This window comes from Bacillus rossius, chromosome 1 (genome assembly GCF_032445375.1).
Source record: "Bacillus rossius redtenbacheri isolate Brsri chromosome 1, Brsri_v3, whole genome shotgun sequence".
In the NCBI taxonomy this organism is placed as follows: domain Eukaryota; kingdom Metazoa; phylum Arthropoda; class Insecta; order Phasmatodea; family Bacillidae; genus Bacillus; species Bacillus rossius.
The window spans coordinates 78585749-78599622 of record NC_086330.1 but is presented as its reverse complement, the minus strand read 5'-3'; the positions used below and the strand labels follow the sequence as shown (position 1 = coordinate 78599622).

Here is a 13874-nt window from a genome sequence, read left to right as displayed (position 1 = left end):
ACCAAGAAAGTGTCCGACTGAGTCCTCCCTTTGCCCGGATACAAGTTTTTCAAGAAACTATGCACATTTATGACGGGAACTTTGCTGTTTATAAACCATGACGTAAATTTGTTTAGCAAGATAAACTTTCTGTTTCATGTCAGAAGTAGTGATGTCATTTTGGCCACTTAAACCACTGCCACGTCACATGTTAAGTGGCTAGTATTGTAATGTGCACTACAATGAACGTAATTTATTTTGAGTATGAAACGCCTCACTGAAATATTGCGATAAATGAATAAAAAGTGGAAGATTGTTTGAAATAATGACATAAGAAGTAGGGTCATTCTTTAAAAGAGTTTGATACAAAAACCATGGTAAAAAAGGGAACTGATTTAAATAGGGTTTAATATTTTTAAATTTAATAGTTATTTTATGATTATATTTTTGTACCGTGGCCTTACTTAAATTAATTTTTTATTTGTACTTCTTTTTTAAATGAAGTTTAATAAGTGTTTAAATTTATGTTCAGCATTGCACACGTTTTGAAAGTAAGATCATGAACAGTAACTGCAATGTTATTTAAACAAAGGATGTAATAAAATTTCTGCTATTTAAGTAGATCAGAAACTCACTTTGAAATGAGGTTTTTTTTATTACTATGCCTATTGGCCACTTCCTTAAATTTTGCTCTGCTGTGTGCTTTAATCATTTTGGCCTGCAGCTTTTTTTAACATTCTCCTGCGAGTAGGTATTGTATCCAAGTCTGACCAGTAAAGAAACTTTCTTGGGATAAATTACTATCTTTATGCATAAAAAATAACAAAATTGTGAATTAGGCAATTTAAACATGACCACAGTTGCATTACATACATTTACATATTCTGTACTCACCATTGTTGGGGGGGAGGGGGGGGGGGGTGTTTACCGCTATGGCCCCCTCTCTGGATCCGCCACTGAGTCCATATCAAAATTAATACATGTCAATATGGTGCTGACCCAACTAAGTAAGCTTTTAGTTTTTTTCTTTGCCTTCGAAACTTGATACATTTTGCCACGATTCATTGGCACAGCCACAGACTGGCTGAAGCTTCGTTACTCCTAGCTGACTTGTTCATTAGTGACATTATTATGGTATAGTTATCTCAAGTATGACTGTGTGGGTAGTATAGTTTTAGAGCTGTCAGAAATGTGAATAAATGTAAATTTCAAAATGTGTTTGCTTAGGATTGCAAACTCTCTTAACAGTTTTTAGAACTGTATCAAAATTTCCATCCTAGTCATTCATTGGTAAGTGGTGCCCAAATCAAGAAATATCTACATTTGTTATAATAACTTCATAATTCACACCAGCCTTTCGTCACTACCCCTTTTTCGAAGTTGCGAAAGGAAAAAAGAGTATAATGTTAAAATGCATTCCGCTGGTACAAGTTATCAGGTAAATTGCTATATTAATTTTGGATTACACTATAGGAGTCATGTTTGCTAGTTAAACGAGGACCATACCAACAGGCTTTGTTACTCATCACTACCAGGCTATACCTTTGTGCAGTGGAAAGGTGACATGTACCATGGTTCGTACTCTCTAGTGAAATAAAAAATTAAGGAGTTTTAAGGACTCCTTCACCACTATCAAAGAGGTAGAAAACCAGTTTGTAATATCACAAACTACCTTAAGAAAATAAAGTTAAATACATAGATGGTTACGGTAAAAAAAAAAAAATAATTTTGTTGATTATTTCAATTCTTACTGATCAGCCCATATTATCCAGAATTATCTCTGGAAGCATATCTAACCCAAGCATAGAGCCTATCTGAAATTTATAGACCTAAAATTTCATTTCATCACTAATTACAGTTACTTTTAAGTTCAAAGTAAGACCGTAAAACACCCCTTTACAGTTTAAATGTAAGATGCTATTGTACTGCGCATGTGTTTGCTGAAAAGTAAGAAATAAAAACCATTAAAATATGTGCTTTTATCCATTATTTGCACCCTCTTTATTAAGGAGTTTTTAAGGATTATCAGTAAAATTTAAGTAGTTTATAAGGACCCTTATTCAATTTAAGACAAATTAACGACTTTTTAAGTATTTGAGGAGGCGTACAAACCATGTGTACGACCACTATGCCTGAAGATAGCTACGAGCAGAGTCATACCTGAAGTGGTCCTCGGCGGGACTCTTCACGGTGCAGCTGTTCAGGAGCCACAAGTCAGCCTCCCACTTGTCATCTGAAACAAGCAATAATGTTTAGCAGTCAGAGCTCAGTCATCACATGTCTAACATAGCAAGCACTCAGCCAAAAACACAACACTTAGCCTTATACAAATTATTTAATACAAGCTAATGCTATCCAATTCATTTTTTACTATCATAAAATTTTTCAGGAAATGGCAAATTTTTTTTTTCAAGTTATAATAAAAATAAAATTATATGCACAATGTGTATGAAAAAATGTTATAATACTTTTAAAACATTAAAATTACCACTTTCCAACTTATGCTACCATCAATGAAAAATATATAGGTACTTTTTACAAGAAAATTTTCTTCTGTAACAATTCACATGTATTAGTGTTTAAATCAATGCAGTATGGAAATTTCTCTAGGAAAAGTTAATGAAACTTAATACATTAATACATTTAAATGTCAAACATACATAAAATATTTTGAAGGTGAGGGGAAAAAAACTAGTAATATTAGGTAGGCTTATAAAAAAAAAGATAATTGAAGAGAAAAACCTAAAAGCATTACAAGAAAAAAGGTAAACGACATAGAAAGAGTAGAGAAAGGGAACTATTAAAATGAGAAATTAGAGAGGAAGCAAAAGAAAGAGAGGTAGACAGGTCACTAGCGGTGAAGGAGATTGGGAAAGAGAGTGGGGATGGAAGAATAATTAATCAAAAAGGTCGAGAAGGAAGTGGAGACAAATAATTAAGTTTGGCTTCCCGTCTCATCAGCACATCGCCACCAGAAACTTATACAACAACCAAATTCAGGAAAATTTGGGAGGGTTTGGCCTCTGCCTTTGTTTTTTTTTAAAAGAAAAGAAAAAAAAACACCAGCATTTGCGGGGGGGGGGGGGGGGATCAGTATGGATGGACATGGATGTTCACGCATTTGAGTCAAATGTTTTATCACTGTACAAATCACAGTATGTCAATAGACAATAGAATGAATAGGAAGGCGAATATAAAGGAACAGGAAGAGGGATTCAAGGATACAGCTAATAAAAATTATGTTACATTGGCTATAGACTGTGTTGTGTGTCTGGAGTGAATTTCTGTAATTCTGGCTTTATTTTATAACCGACTGTTATTGGATAAAGGCACAAAAGTGTTGAAGTTGGTTCTTAAAATATATAAAACCATATTTTTGAAGAAGGTATTTATTTAGTTAATTTTATATTAACTACAACATATTATTTTAAAAGAAGAATCAGGAAACAAAACATAACTATTGTTTTAGTAAAAACAAAAGCATAGAGATTACACTAATAATGAAGGAGTTTCATAACAACATAATGTGTACTTTAACACCTTCCTTCATTATTTACTTATGAAACACACTGAAAACTAAGATAGTTCCAATTCTATATTCAGTCTCTTCAAAGTTGGACTATGCAGAGCCTTCGTAAATCCATCCGCCAACTGATCTTTAGTGTCAACTTTCTTTATAACTTTTTCCCTTACAAAAAAATGACGAATCAATATGTGCTTCGTTCGTTTGTGCCATACCGGATTCTGTGCCAGTCTTATTGCTGCATTGTTATCAACAAATAAAGTACTTGATGTGAATTCGGTTATCTCCGCCAAAAGTAGTTTTAACCACACCATCTCTCTAGCACCTTCACTCGAAGCTACTATCTCAGCCTCAGTTGTTGAAATGGCTACAGAGGCTTGTTTCTTGCTGAACAACGAAATCGCTCCTCCAGAATAAATGCACACAACTCCTGTAGTTGATCTGCCTGTCAATGAGTCTCCTCCAAGATCTGCATCTGAGTAACCCCTAAGAACTCCCTTATGGTGATTACTCTTGTAAAATATACCAAGTTCGGGAGTGCCTTTCAGGTAGCGAAAAATTATTTTCACCTTACATACATCACCTTCTGAAGGATTCTCATGCGTCCGAGAAACAACACTCACTGCGTATGAGATATCAGGCCTTGTTCCTGTAACTAGATACATCAAGGAACCCACCACCTCACGATAGGGGAAGTTAGTATTCTTACTTCCTGAGATTTCCTTCCTTGATATTAAATTTTCATCTTTTAAATTAGGAGTGCTCACAGGTTTACACTCATTCATTTGGAATTTTTCAAAAATTCTTCTGATATAGGAAGTTTGGTAAATTTTAATACCTTTCTTGCTTTGTTTGATTTCAAGACCGAGATAATATTCAGCAGGTTTAGTTGTAATTTTAAACTCAAGTCTAAGTGTTTCAATAAGTTCCATTGCATCATCTTCACTTGATGCAGCGATCAATCCATCATCTACATACAAAGTTAGTAAAATTTTATTTCCATTGTTATTCTTTATAAACAAACATGGGTCAGCAGAACTTACTATTAAACCCACATTTTTTAGAGAACCTTTTATTTTCTCATTCCAACATCTGGGAGCTTGTTTTAGACCATATAGACTCCTATTTAATTTTCAGACATTTCTGCTCTTATCTTGAAAACCTTCAGGTTGACTAATGTAAATTTCTTCTTTTAACTCACCGTTAAGGCTCGGTCTCAGTCATGAGAAATTGTCCTTGCGGCACTCAGGCCGTTGAGGGGTGGAAAGATGAGCAGAATTCACAACACAATGCCTTACCCCCACTTTAGACCAGCGAGGGAGGTAGGTTTTCTTTCTCCCCTTGGTCACCCTCACCCCTCCTACGCATGGAACCGGTATTTACGGACTGCACCCCTCCCCCTCGTCCTTCCTGTAAGTTATCTCACAGGCGACCGGGAGGGAAAATCCTTCCGTCTGGCCTAGGCTCAGTAGTCTCGCATTTCAGATGTGATTTGTCACGGCCACTATCGGTAACACATCACGCCAGTCAGAAGGTGTCGTCTGCGTGTCATCTGCTTTGATATTAGTTTGTATAGACCTAGTAACACAGGATTTTGCCCTGGTTTTATAGCTGGTTTGTTTTTATATCTCAGCGCAATGGATAAGCGTATCAGATTAAATAGTTTTCCAATAAAAAATTGGGAAATAATAATAAAAAATTAAAAAAGATAAAATTAATCTTATTTTCAGTAATTATGGTGTTTATAAGATCTTGTTTGGCTAGCCTTGCGCTGCATTCCTACTCCAGACATAACAATATGTAAGTGCGAGGTTTACATTTACCAATGCCAAACAGCAAATCGACACAAACACACTCCATTTCTTGAAAACACTGTACCATTGTCATGTAATTTTCATAACACGTCAAATTCGGCCATTAAAAATACTTAAAGGAATCTACGCAGGCAAGATTTAAATATGAGCTTTAGACAATTTTCACAATTTTGTTTTCTTTTCATATACTAAATAGGATAAAAACTAAAGAATCATCCCTAGATAATAAATGTTTAAATTTTATTTTAAAATATCATAATCCCACACCGTTTACTTCCTGAGATAGCCACATACGCATACAAGCTGAGTCTCACTAAAAAAAAAAACTACGTCCCCAGTCCTCTTGAATAGATGTATGGGAACGTTTTCAGTTTTCTGTATAATCAGTTTTAAGACACAGTAATTTACAATAAAAGAATGTAAACATCAACGCAAGTTAGTCTCCAAATGAAAAAAAGTTGTCTGATTACATGTAAAATGCCAAAGAACCATATTCTAAACTCATCCGCTTAAATGTCATGCTGTAAACAAGGGAGCATGAAAATGTTCTGCATTTCATGGAGTAAAGCGGGAGTACAAATTCGATACTAATATATATATATAAATATAAAGAAATAAAATCGTACAGATTTGGTACTTACTACACCAGAAAGTGAACTATAGTTGTTTCTGTAAGATCTCTTCCCCCGGCAGCAACAGCTACAACTGTGAGTAACGGAATGCCATCATGTTCTATGTGACCACGTTTCTTTGCCTCTTCAATTTATTCCTTCACAGCTGTTTTCATTTCAGCTTGCGCAGCCTTCGCCCAATGTTCCTCCAAATTGTCATGATATTTTTTTTAATGTGTTAGGTGCCATTCATGGGATATCCATTGTAGTCATCATTTCTTCTAGCTGAGTCTGTCCTCCGCCAGTACTTATTGATGCTGACACAACAGCAGTGTTTACATCCATGGATGTAGAGCTCCGTTTCATATTTGTCCAAATGGTGGATTTCAAATCGCACATTTGGCATTTCAGTACTCTTCCCAAATTCAGGCATTCTCTTTTCTCAGAAATGGGAATCATAGTTTTCAATGAACAATGAAAGGGTATGTGATCATCTAAGTCTTTTAACAGTTGGAAAAGGAAGCCGATATCAACAGTACGTCTACCTTTAAAGGAATATGCACATTTCTGTGCATTCGTATCAACATCATTGATGTTTCTGGAAAAAAACAAAGGTCACTATATACGGGCAATGATAAATGCGTACTGCGAAGTGCAAGAAAACAGTTCATTTATATGGTTGCTATAAAATACCTTTAAAAAATATTAAACAGTACGCTGGTACAATTTATAAATCTTCATATGCTTCACAAGTTTAAGGACAGTTTAACATAACTGAAACCGGAATAGTTTTTTTTCCTATGCGTAAAACGGCTAAGTTCCAGTAAAATAATATTTAGATCCTAAGGCAAATGCACAATGGAAAATAAAGTGGTAAGGACTATGAGAGGCTGTTCAAATAGACAACTTTTGTAAGGCATTGCTTAAATTCTAAATTGTGTGTGTCTACCAAAGTATGCACAACACAGTGCAACTAGTTTCCCCTCGTCAATACTAATACAACGCAGTTTATAACAGTTGGCGAGTACGTTTAATTTCAGGGACATACAGAGTCAAGTAGGGACAATTTTCAAATGTTGATTTCAAAAGACCTAAACTTACCGTGAAGAGCCTACACTGTAAAACATTACATACATTAAAAATGTTTTATACTTTTTAAAAAAAATTCGAAACTAGCTGGCAAGAATTTTATGGTGAAAATACACATCATTTACAATAAATTTTATAGGTAATTTGTGTGTGGTCTACCATCATCATATATCTTGTCGAATTGTCGAGTGAAAATAATTTTTTTTAAATATTTGGCTATAATTTATTTGTAAAATTGCAAAAATCTGTACGTGTAATTTTATACATTTTAAAGTAGCTAATACCGTCATAGATAAGTGTAAATTATCTAATTTATGTAATTACCTTAGTTTATACTATGGTACTTCTTTTAAAATAAATAATAGTTTAAGAAACTAAAAAACACGCTTTGATAGAAAACAGACTAAAAAGTAAAAATAAATAGTTTAAAAAACTACAAATACATGCTTTAATAGAAAACCAAACTAAAATAAAAAAGTATAAAATAATTTTTCAATAAATTTAAATTAATAATAGTGTGACTATCAAAAAACATTACTTAATTGTAAAAATGTGTGGGGTGCTTTTTAAGATATTTCCATAATGACTCTACTCTGTCAATAAAATATTATAACAATTGACATCAAGCGCCCCAGGTTTTTTACAATAATTTTTTTTTGTTTATCACACTATTCATAAATTAAATTTATTGAAAATTATTTTCTACTTTTTAGTTTGGTTTTCTATTAAAGCTTGTATTTTATTTTTTTGAATTATTTTTTTTTTTTAGTTTTATATGAAAGCATGTTTTTTTTTTTTTTTAAGTTTTTAAAATATTATTTATTTTTTACTTTTTAGTTTGGTTTTCTATTAAAGCGTGTTTTTCTAGTTTACTATTATTTATTTTTACTTTTTAGATCAATTTATCATTAATGTGTGGTTTTTAATTTTAAACGATAATTTATTAAGCTCCCTCTGGAAACTTTATTTCATACGAGTACATGGTGCAAGACACTACTGTGTCTCCGGGTATAAAAATCTCTAATCCTGAAGATCCTGATCGGGATAATAGGACAAACTGGTACTTTGTACAGAATGAAACTCGGTGGTGCTTTGTCGTCTCGAGCTAAACAGGATCCGCTCCCGCGCCGACGAAGCTTAAACAATAAAACAAATACCTGGAACGCGGGAAAGACGACATCCGCCCGACCGACCACTTTGTGCATCTTTGTGTATTGTCGGAAGCAAAAAAAAAGAGGGTCGCAGGTAAGTTGTGGCCACAGCGGGTGGTACCCCACCCCCTAAACCCCCCTTGCGAAAGTCCAAGCTCTCGCTCTGCCGGAGCGCGGAGGGGATATTGCCGGTGGTGGGGGAACAGATCTCAGGGTCATGCATTCTTGAGGCAAACGCCGGAACTAAATATAAATATTTGAAATACTGTTTATAAGCAAACCATCTATCGAATGTACACAAATGTATATATATTCAATATCGTCGTAAAATTTCCTATAGCTGTATTGTAAAATAAAACCATTTTTTGATAATTAAAAAATGAACAAATATAATATTTTTTTAAAACTTATTAAAAACCGTTAAGCCGCTAACTTTTACTATGCAGCCAATGTCAACAATGTCTACTTGCTGCAGATAATTAATTTTATGCTTTCTAATGTTTCTAAGCTGAGCTAAGAGCAGGGTGTCTACCAGATCTAGTAAATTAAATTCCCTGATTTTTCCAGGTTTTCCAGGTCTAAAACTGAATTTTTCCAGGTTTTCTTTAACAAAATTATGACATTCCAAGAAACTGAAAAAAAAAAAACTGCATAATATTACATTGACGGGTTTCAAAGTATTTCAACTTACTTAAATTAGTAAAAAAATTACCTTCTTCCAAACGTGGCCAAAGTGACTCAATTGATGGCAAATAAAAATGCTGCTACAAATATTTCACACACTTCCTTTTGCAAAAAACATTAGTAAAAGGAAGCTCCCATCAATTTCGCAGTGAATCAACTTTTGCGTCTATTGCACTTACTTCAGAACAAGCCAAATCCAACATTCAAGCCTTCTTCAACTGCAATGCCTTGATCTCTTAAACTCTTTTTTTTTCTGCCTTCTTCTTGTCTGTAGCTTCCTTTTCTTTTTGTTTTGTTTGCAGGGCTTCCTTACGCCTACAACTAGCATTTCTTACATACTGTAACATGGACTTGGTGATATCAACATGCTCTACACCTCCAGAACGTTGAACAAAGTCATACATCTGTCTTCATGCGATCAGTATTTCTTCCTGCAAGTTTTCTGTCAGCAGATTAGAATTCACTGAAAATCCTCTTTCCAATGATGCATTTCCATGGGAAAGTACCAACACCATCCTCACAAACTTTAGAAGGCCTGTTTTGGAAGCTACTGTATGTGCCTTAAGAATGAGCATCCACAAGTGATCAAGGCGCCCGTCTTCTCGAGAAAAAGATGTGAACAGTGCTGCAGAATCTTGCGAGGAACATACCAACTGATATGATCACTCAATGTTATCAGCTTCTTGTCCTGATAGCCACCTGTTTTGAAGACAACATTCTAAACTGTACTTCACACGCTGTTTCCTCACACCCGAATTTAAAGCCACAGACGGACATAAGCAGGAAATTCCCTTGGTAAGATTGTACTTCAGGGGACTTTTGTCTTGAAGTTTTTTTTACCATAACCTTTAAACAAGTCCTATCATTTTTCTGTAACAGGACAGACTTTTCTGGTACTTTCTCTTTCTTGATGGCATGGCGTACTGCATAACCCAACTTGATATTGTTAGCAGTCAATAGATTTTCCTGGTTATCTACATCCAATCGAGATAATTGCATTTCTCCCTAAAGCTCTTCAGTACTCCTGGTTTCAAAAACTTTCCTGCCAAAGCTAATAAAATGTCTACCAGTGAATCACAGAGAAAAGGTGCCATGGGTGCTTCACTTTGGAACATTGTGAGAAAAAATTCCAGCTCTGACGCCAAAAAGTGGAAGAATGTCAATTTTACTTTTAGATTATCTTCAAGAGCACTTTTCACTACACTGAAAGAGAAAGATGAAATAGAAACTTCACTAACAAATTTCTTTAGATGGGGTAACGTTTTCATGGCACGCTCAGCAACTGCAGTATTCCATCTGATTGCACAAAATTTCTTGAGAAAAAGCTCTGATCCAGTTATTCTAATGTAATCTGCCCTCCTTGCAGGTACGTGCTTAAACAAATAGTAACTGTGCCTCAAAAAACTAACAACGTCTCATTGTGTAGCAGAAATTCCAGTTTTGAAAGCACCATGGACCGTATGAAGCCCACAGATACCAATTTCTAGCAACAATGGCGAATCTTCACCAAAAGTGTCTGTGATATCTGTTTTCAAAGATAACAAAAATGTCCAGTTTACGTTGAGGGCATCCATAGATACTTAAAATTAAATGCACCTGTCGGTATAATCTGAACGTGGGAAGCACATGCTGCAGCACGTACGTCAGCAGGATAACAGACCATCTTGAACCAGTTTGTATCACGTGATTTGACGACTCTTCCGAATCTGATGGTAAATAAAAGAAAATGGACGTGGGAACTGTTCGTTATTTGCCATTCAAAAATAAAAATGGGAGGGGATACACATGATGCCACGTCAATGCAAGCTGATCAATAAACAAAAAACGTATTGCCAACTACAACCTACCAAACAAAAATTCCCTGATTTTTCCCTGATTACAAAATTCCCTGATATTTCTAGGTTTTCCAGGTTTTCCAGGGTCAGTAGACACCCTGTAAGAGTGTAGCAAAATGAACACTTTTTACCATTGCATATCTGCTATGAGACCGAGCCTTAAGGAAGGCTGAAGATACATCAAATTGGTAAAGATGCATATTTTCACTGGCAGCCACGCTAAGCACTGTTCTAATAGTAGTCGCCCTGGCTACTGGACTGAATGTATCTTCATAGTCCTGCCCTTTCTTCTGTTCAAAGCCTTTTACTACCAATCTTGCCTTATAGCGATCCAGTGAACCGTCAGCATTATACTTCTTTTTGAACACCCATTTAGATGTTATGGCTTTTTTATTAGGAGGCAATTCGATCCAGTGAACCGTCAGCATTACACTTCTTTTTGAACACCCATTTAGATGTTATGGCTTTCTTTTTAGGAGGCAATTCACATACAGTCCAGGTTTTATTTTCCTTGAGAGAATTTATTTCATGCTCCATGGCATTGTACCAAAGATCAGATTCTTCACTCTCCATTGCTTCCTTATATGTCTGAGGAATTAAACTAGTCTCAACACTATTCACATAGTCTTCCATGTGTTTAGGTTTCGTGAGTTTAGAGATATCTCTGAGAGTTCTACCTCTTTCCCAGTTCACAACTTCATTGCTTAATTCCATTTCTGATTCGCTGTCCTCTTCATTAAATTCTCTGAAACATTCTTCATTCTGCCCAGTATCTTTTTGAATATCTGGTTCATCTTCCTCAGGTCCAAGATTTACTGTAACTTGTGAATCTCTGATTGGTGTGCATAATTGCTGAACAGCAGGCATGCTAGTGGCTTCTTGAAATATAACATCACGAGATCTTATGAGTTTGTTTTTGGACAGAACTCTGTACTCATTATCTCCATCATATCCAATTAAAATTCCTTCTTGAGCTTTCTTGTCAAATTTCTTTCTATGAACTCTCGGTACATGTGCCCAACATTTAGATCCAATTATACGTAGGTAAGTGCTTAATATATGGTTTTTGTCCAATCTATAATTCATGAGGTGATTTCCCTTTAACAGATGAATGCCTGTTCTATTGAGAATGTATGCTGCAGTATTAATCATTTCAGCCCATCATTCTTTTGGTAAAATGATTCTTTCCTGGAATGCATAAGAGTTCTTGCTGCTTCAACAATTGTTCTATTTTCCCTCTCAGCACAACCATTCTGATGTGGAGTATATGGCATTGTGTATTTCATTTCAATACCATGAGACCTTAAAATGTTATGCACTTTCTCATTATTGAACCCTCCTTCATGATCACTTAGCATAGATTTTATAACATGGCCATTTATCTACATTTCGGATATGAAGTCTTTTAATTTTTCTGAAACTTCATCCTTAGTTATAAGGAAATAAACTCTCCTAAATCTGGACCAGTCATCCTTTAACACTAATAAATATTTGAATCCACTTGTTGATTGAACCATAGGACCACATACGTCCAAATGTATTAGCTCTCCTGGGTTCTCTGCCCTTTTTCGATGTCCAAATTTTCGTCTATGGGCCTTTCCATTGATACACCCTCCACAAAGTTCACTATCCACTGGCACAACTAAACCTAACTCTTCCTTGATGACTTCTTTTATATGACATTTGTCTTGATGAGCCATTCTTTCATGATAGAGTTGAAGTTAGATTTATTCAAAGTAATAGTTTGGTTACCTTCGGGTTTTTTTTGGTTGAATGATTTTAACTGCCAATTCATATAGTCCACCATATTTTTGACGTTTGCCTGTAACAAGTGTGTCCTTACCTTCAAATAACTTGCACAAGAGCGCTGTTGATTGGAATTTGCTCTTAGGTCTACGATCTTGAACAGCCAGGAGTGAAAACAAATTCTTTGAAATGCCTGGTACACACCAAACATCTAATAAAACATATTTTTTCCATCTTCCTTCTGAGAATGCCTCAATTTCAATAGATCCTTGACCAATAGCTTTTACTTGTGAACCATCTGCAGTAATAATCACATGATCACCATCAGAAAAATGATCAAATGTTTTGAACCAGTCTCTTCTATTGCAAATGTGATGGGTAGCTCCATTATCCACATACCAATTTTGACTATTGGATTCTGTAACTAAAGCATCTGAACTAACTGTAAAAAGTGTAGCTCCTTCAGCCTTTGTACATTTAGCTTTTGCTGGTTTAGGGGGTCTACCATCTGCAATCCAAAATCCACACTTTTGAATATAATGACCTTTCTTATCGCAATAAGCTCATGTCATTTGGCTCTTGTTAAAAGAAGGTTTATACTGCTTACCTCGTATGGTTTTGTCCATTTCTGTTACCCCTCTAACATGTAAAATCTCTTCAAAGATACTCTCAAGTAAATTGTTTTCAAATGTACACAATTTTTGCGTTAAATTATCTAAATTCTTATGTTCATCATTAATCCATCGCCAACCATTAGTAAATGTTTTAAATTTTTTGGGCAAAGATTTCAAAATTTTACAAATTAATAAAACATCTTTGTTACCTTCAGGTTGTTTTTGAATCTCTTGTTTCAATAATTGATTCCAGACATTAGACACTCTTGATATAAATCCTACAACATTGTCTTCGGATGACCATTTCGCTTCAAAGAAATTATTATATAAATCAAAAATTCTGTCTTCAGAAAAAGTATCGAAAAGTTGACAAAGTCCTAACCACATCAGCAGCAGCAGCAGATTCATATCTACAAACTTTTTCGAACATTTCTTCAGTCATGTTATTTGACATAACCAGTAAAGCTTGATTGTCTGTACATTTAAACAGGGATAATTGCCTTTTATAATCTTCTGATTCTTTTTCAGCTGTATCAATCTCTGGTGGTTTTAACAATCCATAAATTATATCTATTGCATTTGGAATTAAACGTAAGGCCATCCTAATTCTAGCCTTCCAGTTCTCCCAATTAGATTTTCCTTCTAATAATGTTATTTGAGGAACTGAGGATGAACTCAAATGCTTTGATTCCAAGTTGTGCTGAATACTTAAACTGATGAACTGCTTACCTTCTTAATTTTAAGAACCTTAAAGAATATTCCCAGGCGTCTGGGCCCATAACCTGTTGAAGTTGGTTCTTAAAATATATAAAACCATATTTTTGAAGA

General features: G+C 34.9%; 1 protein-coding gene across 3 annotated transcripts in view; it reads right to left on the bottom strand.

The window, feature by feature from the left end:
- Positions 1–13874, bottom strand: part of LOC134538280 (threonylcarbamoyladenosine tRNA methylthiotransferase) — a 63396-nt gene that overhangs the window by 39660 nt on the left and 9862 nt on the right. For all 3 annotated transcript variants that reach the window (XM_063379472.1, XM_063379463.1, XM_063379455.1), the window contains exon 3: positions 2140–2212. In XM_063379472.1, the coding sequence (XP_063235542.1) occupies positions 2140–2212 (73 nt within the window). The remainder of the gene's footprint in view (positions 1–2139; positions 2213–13874) is intronic.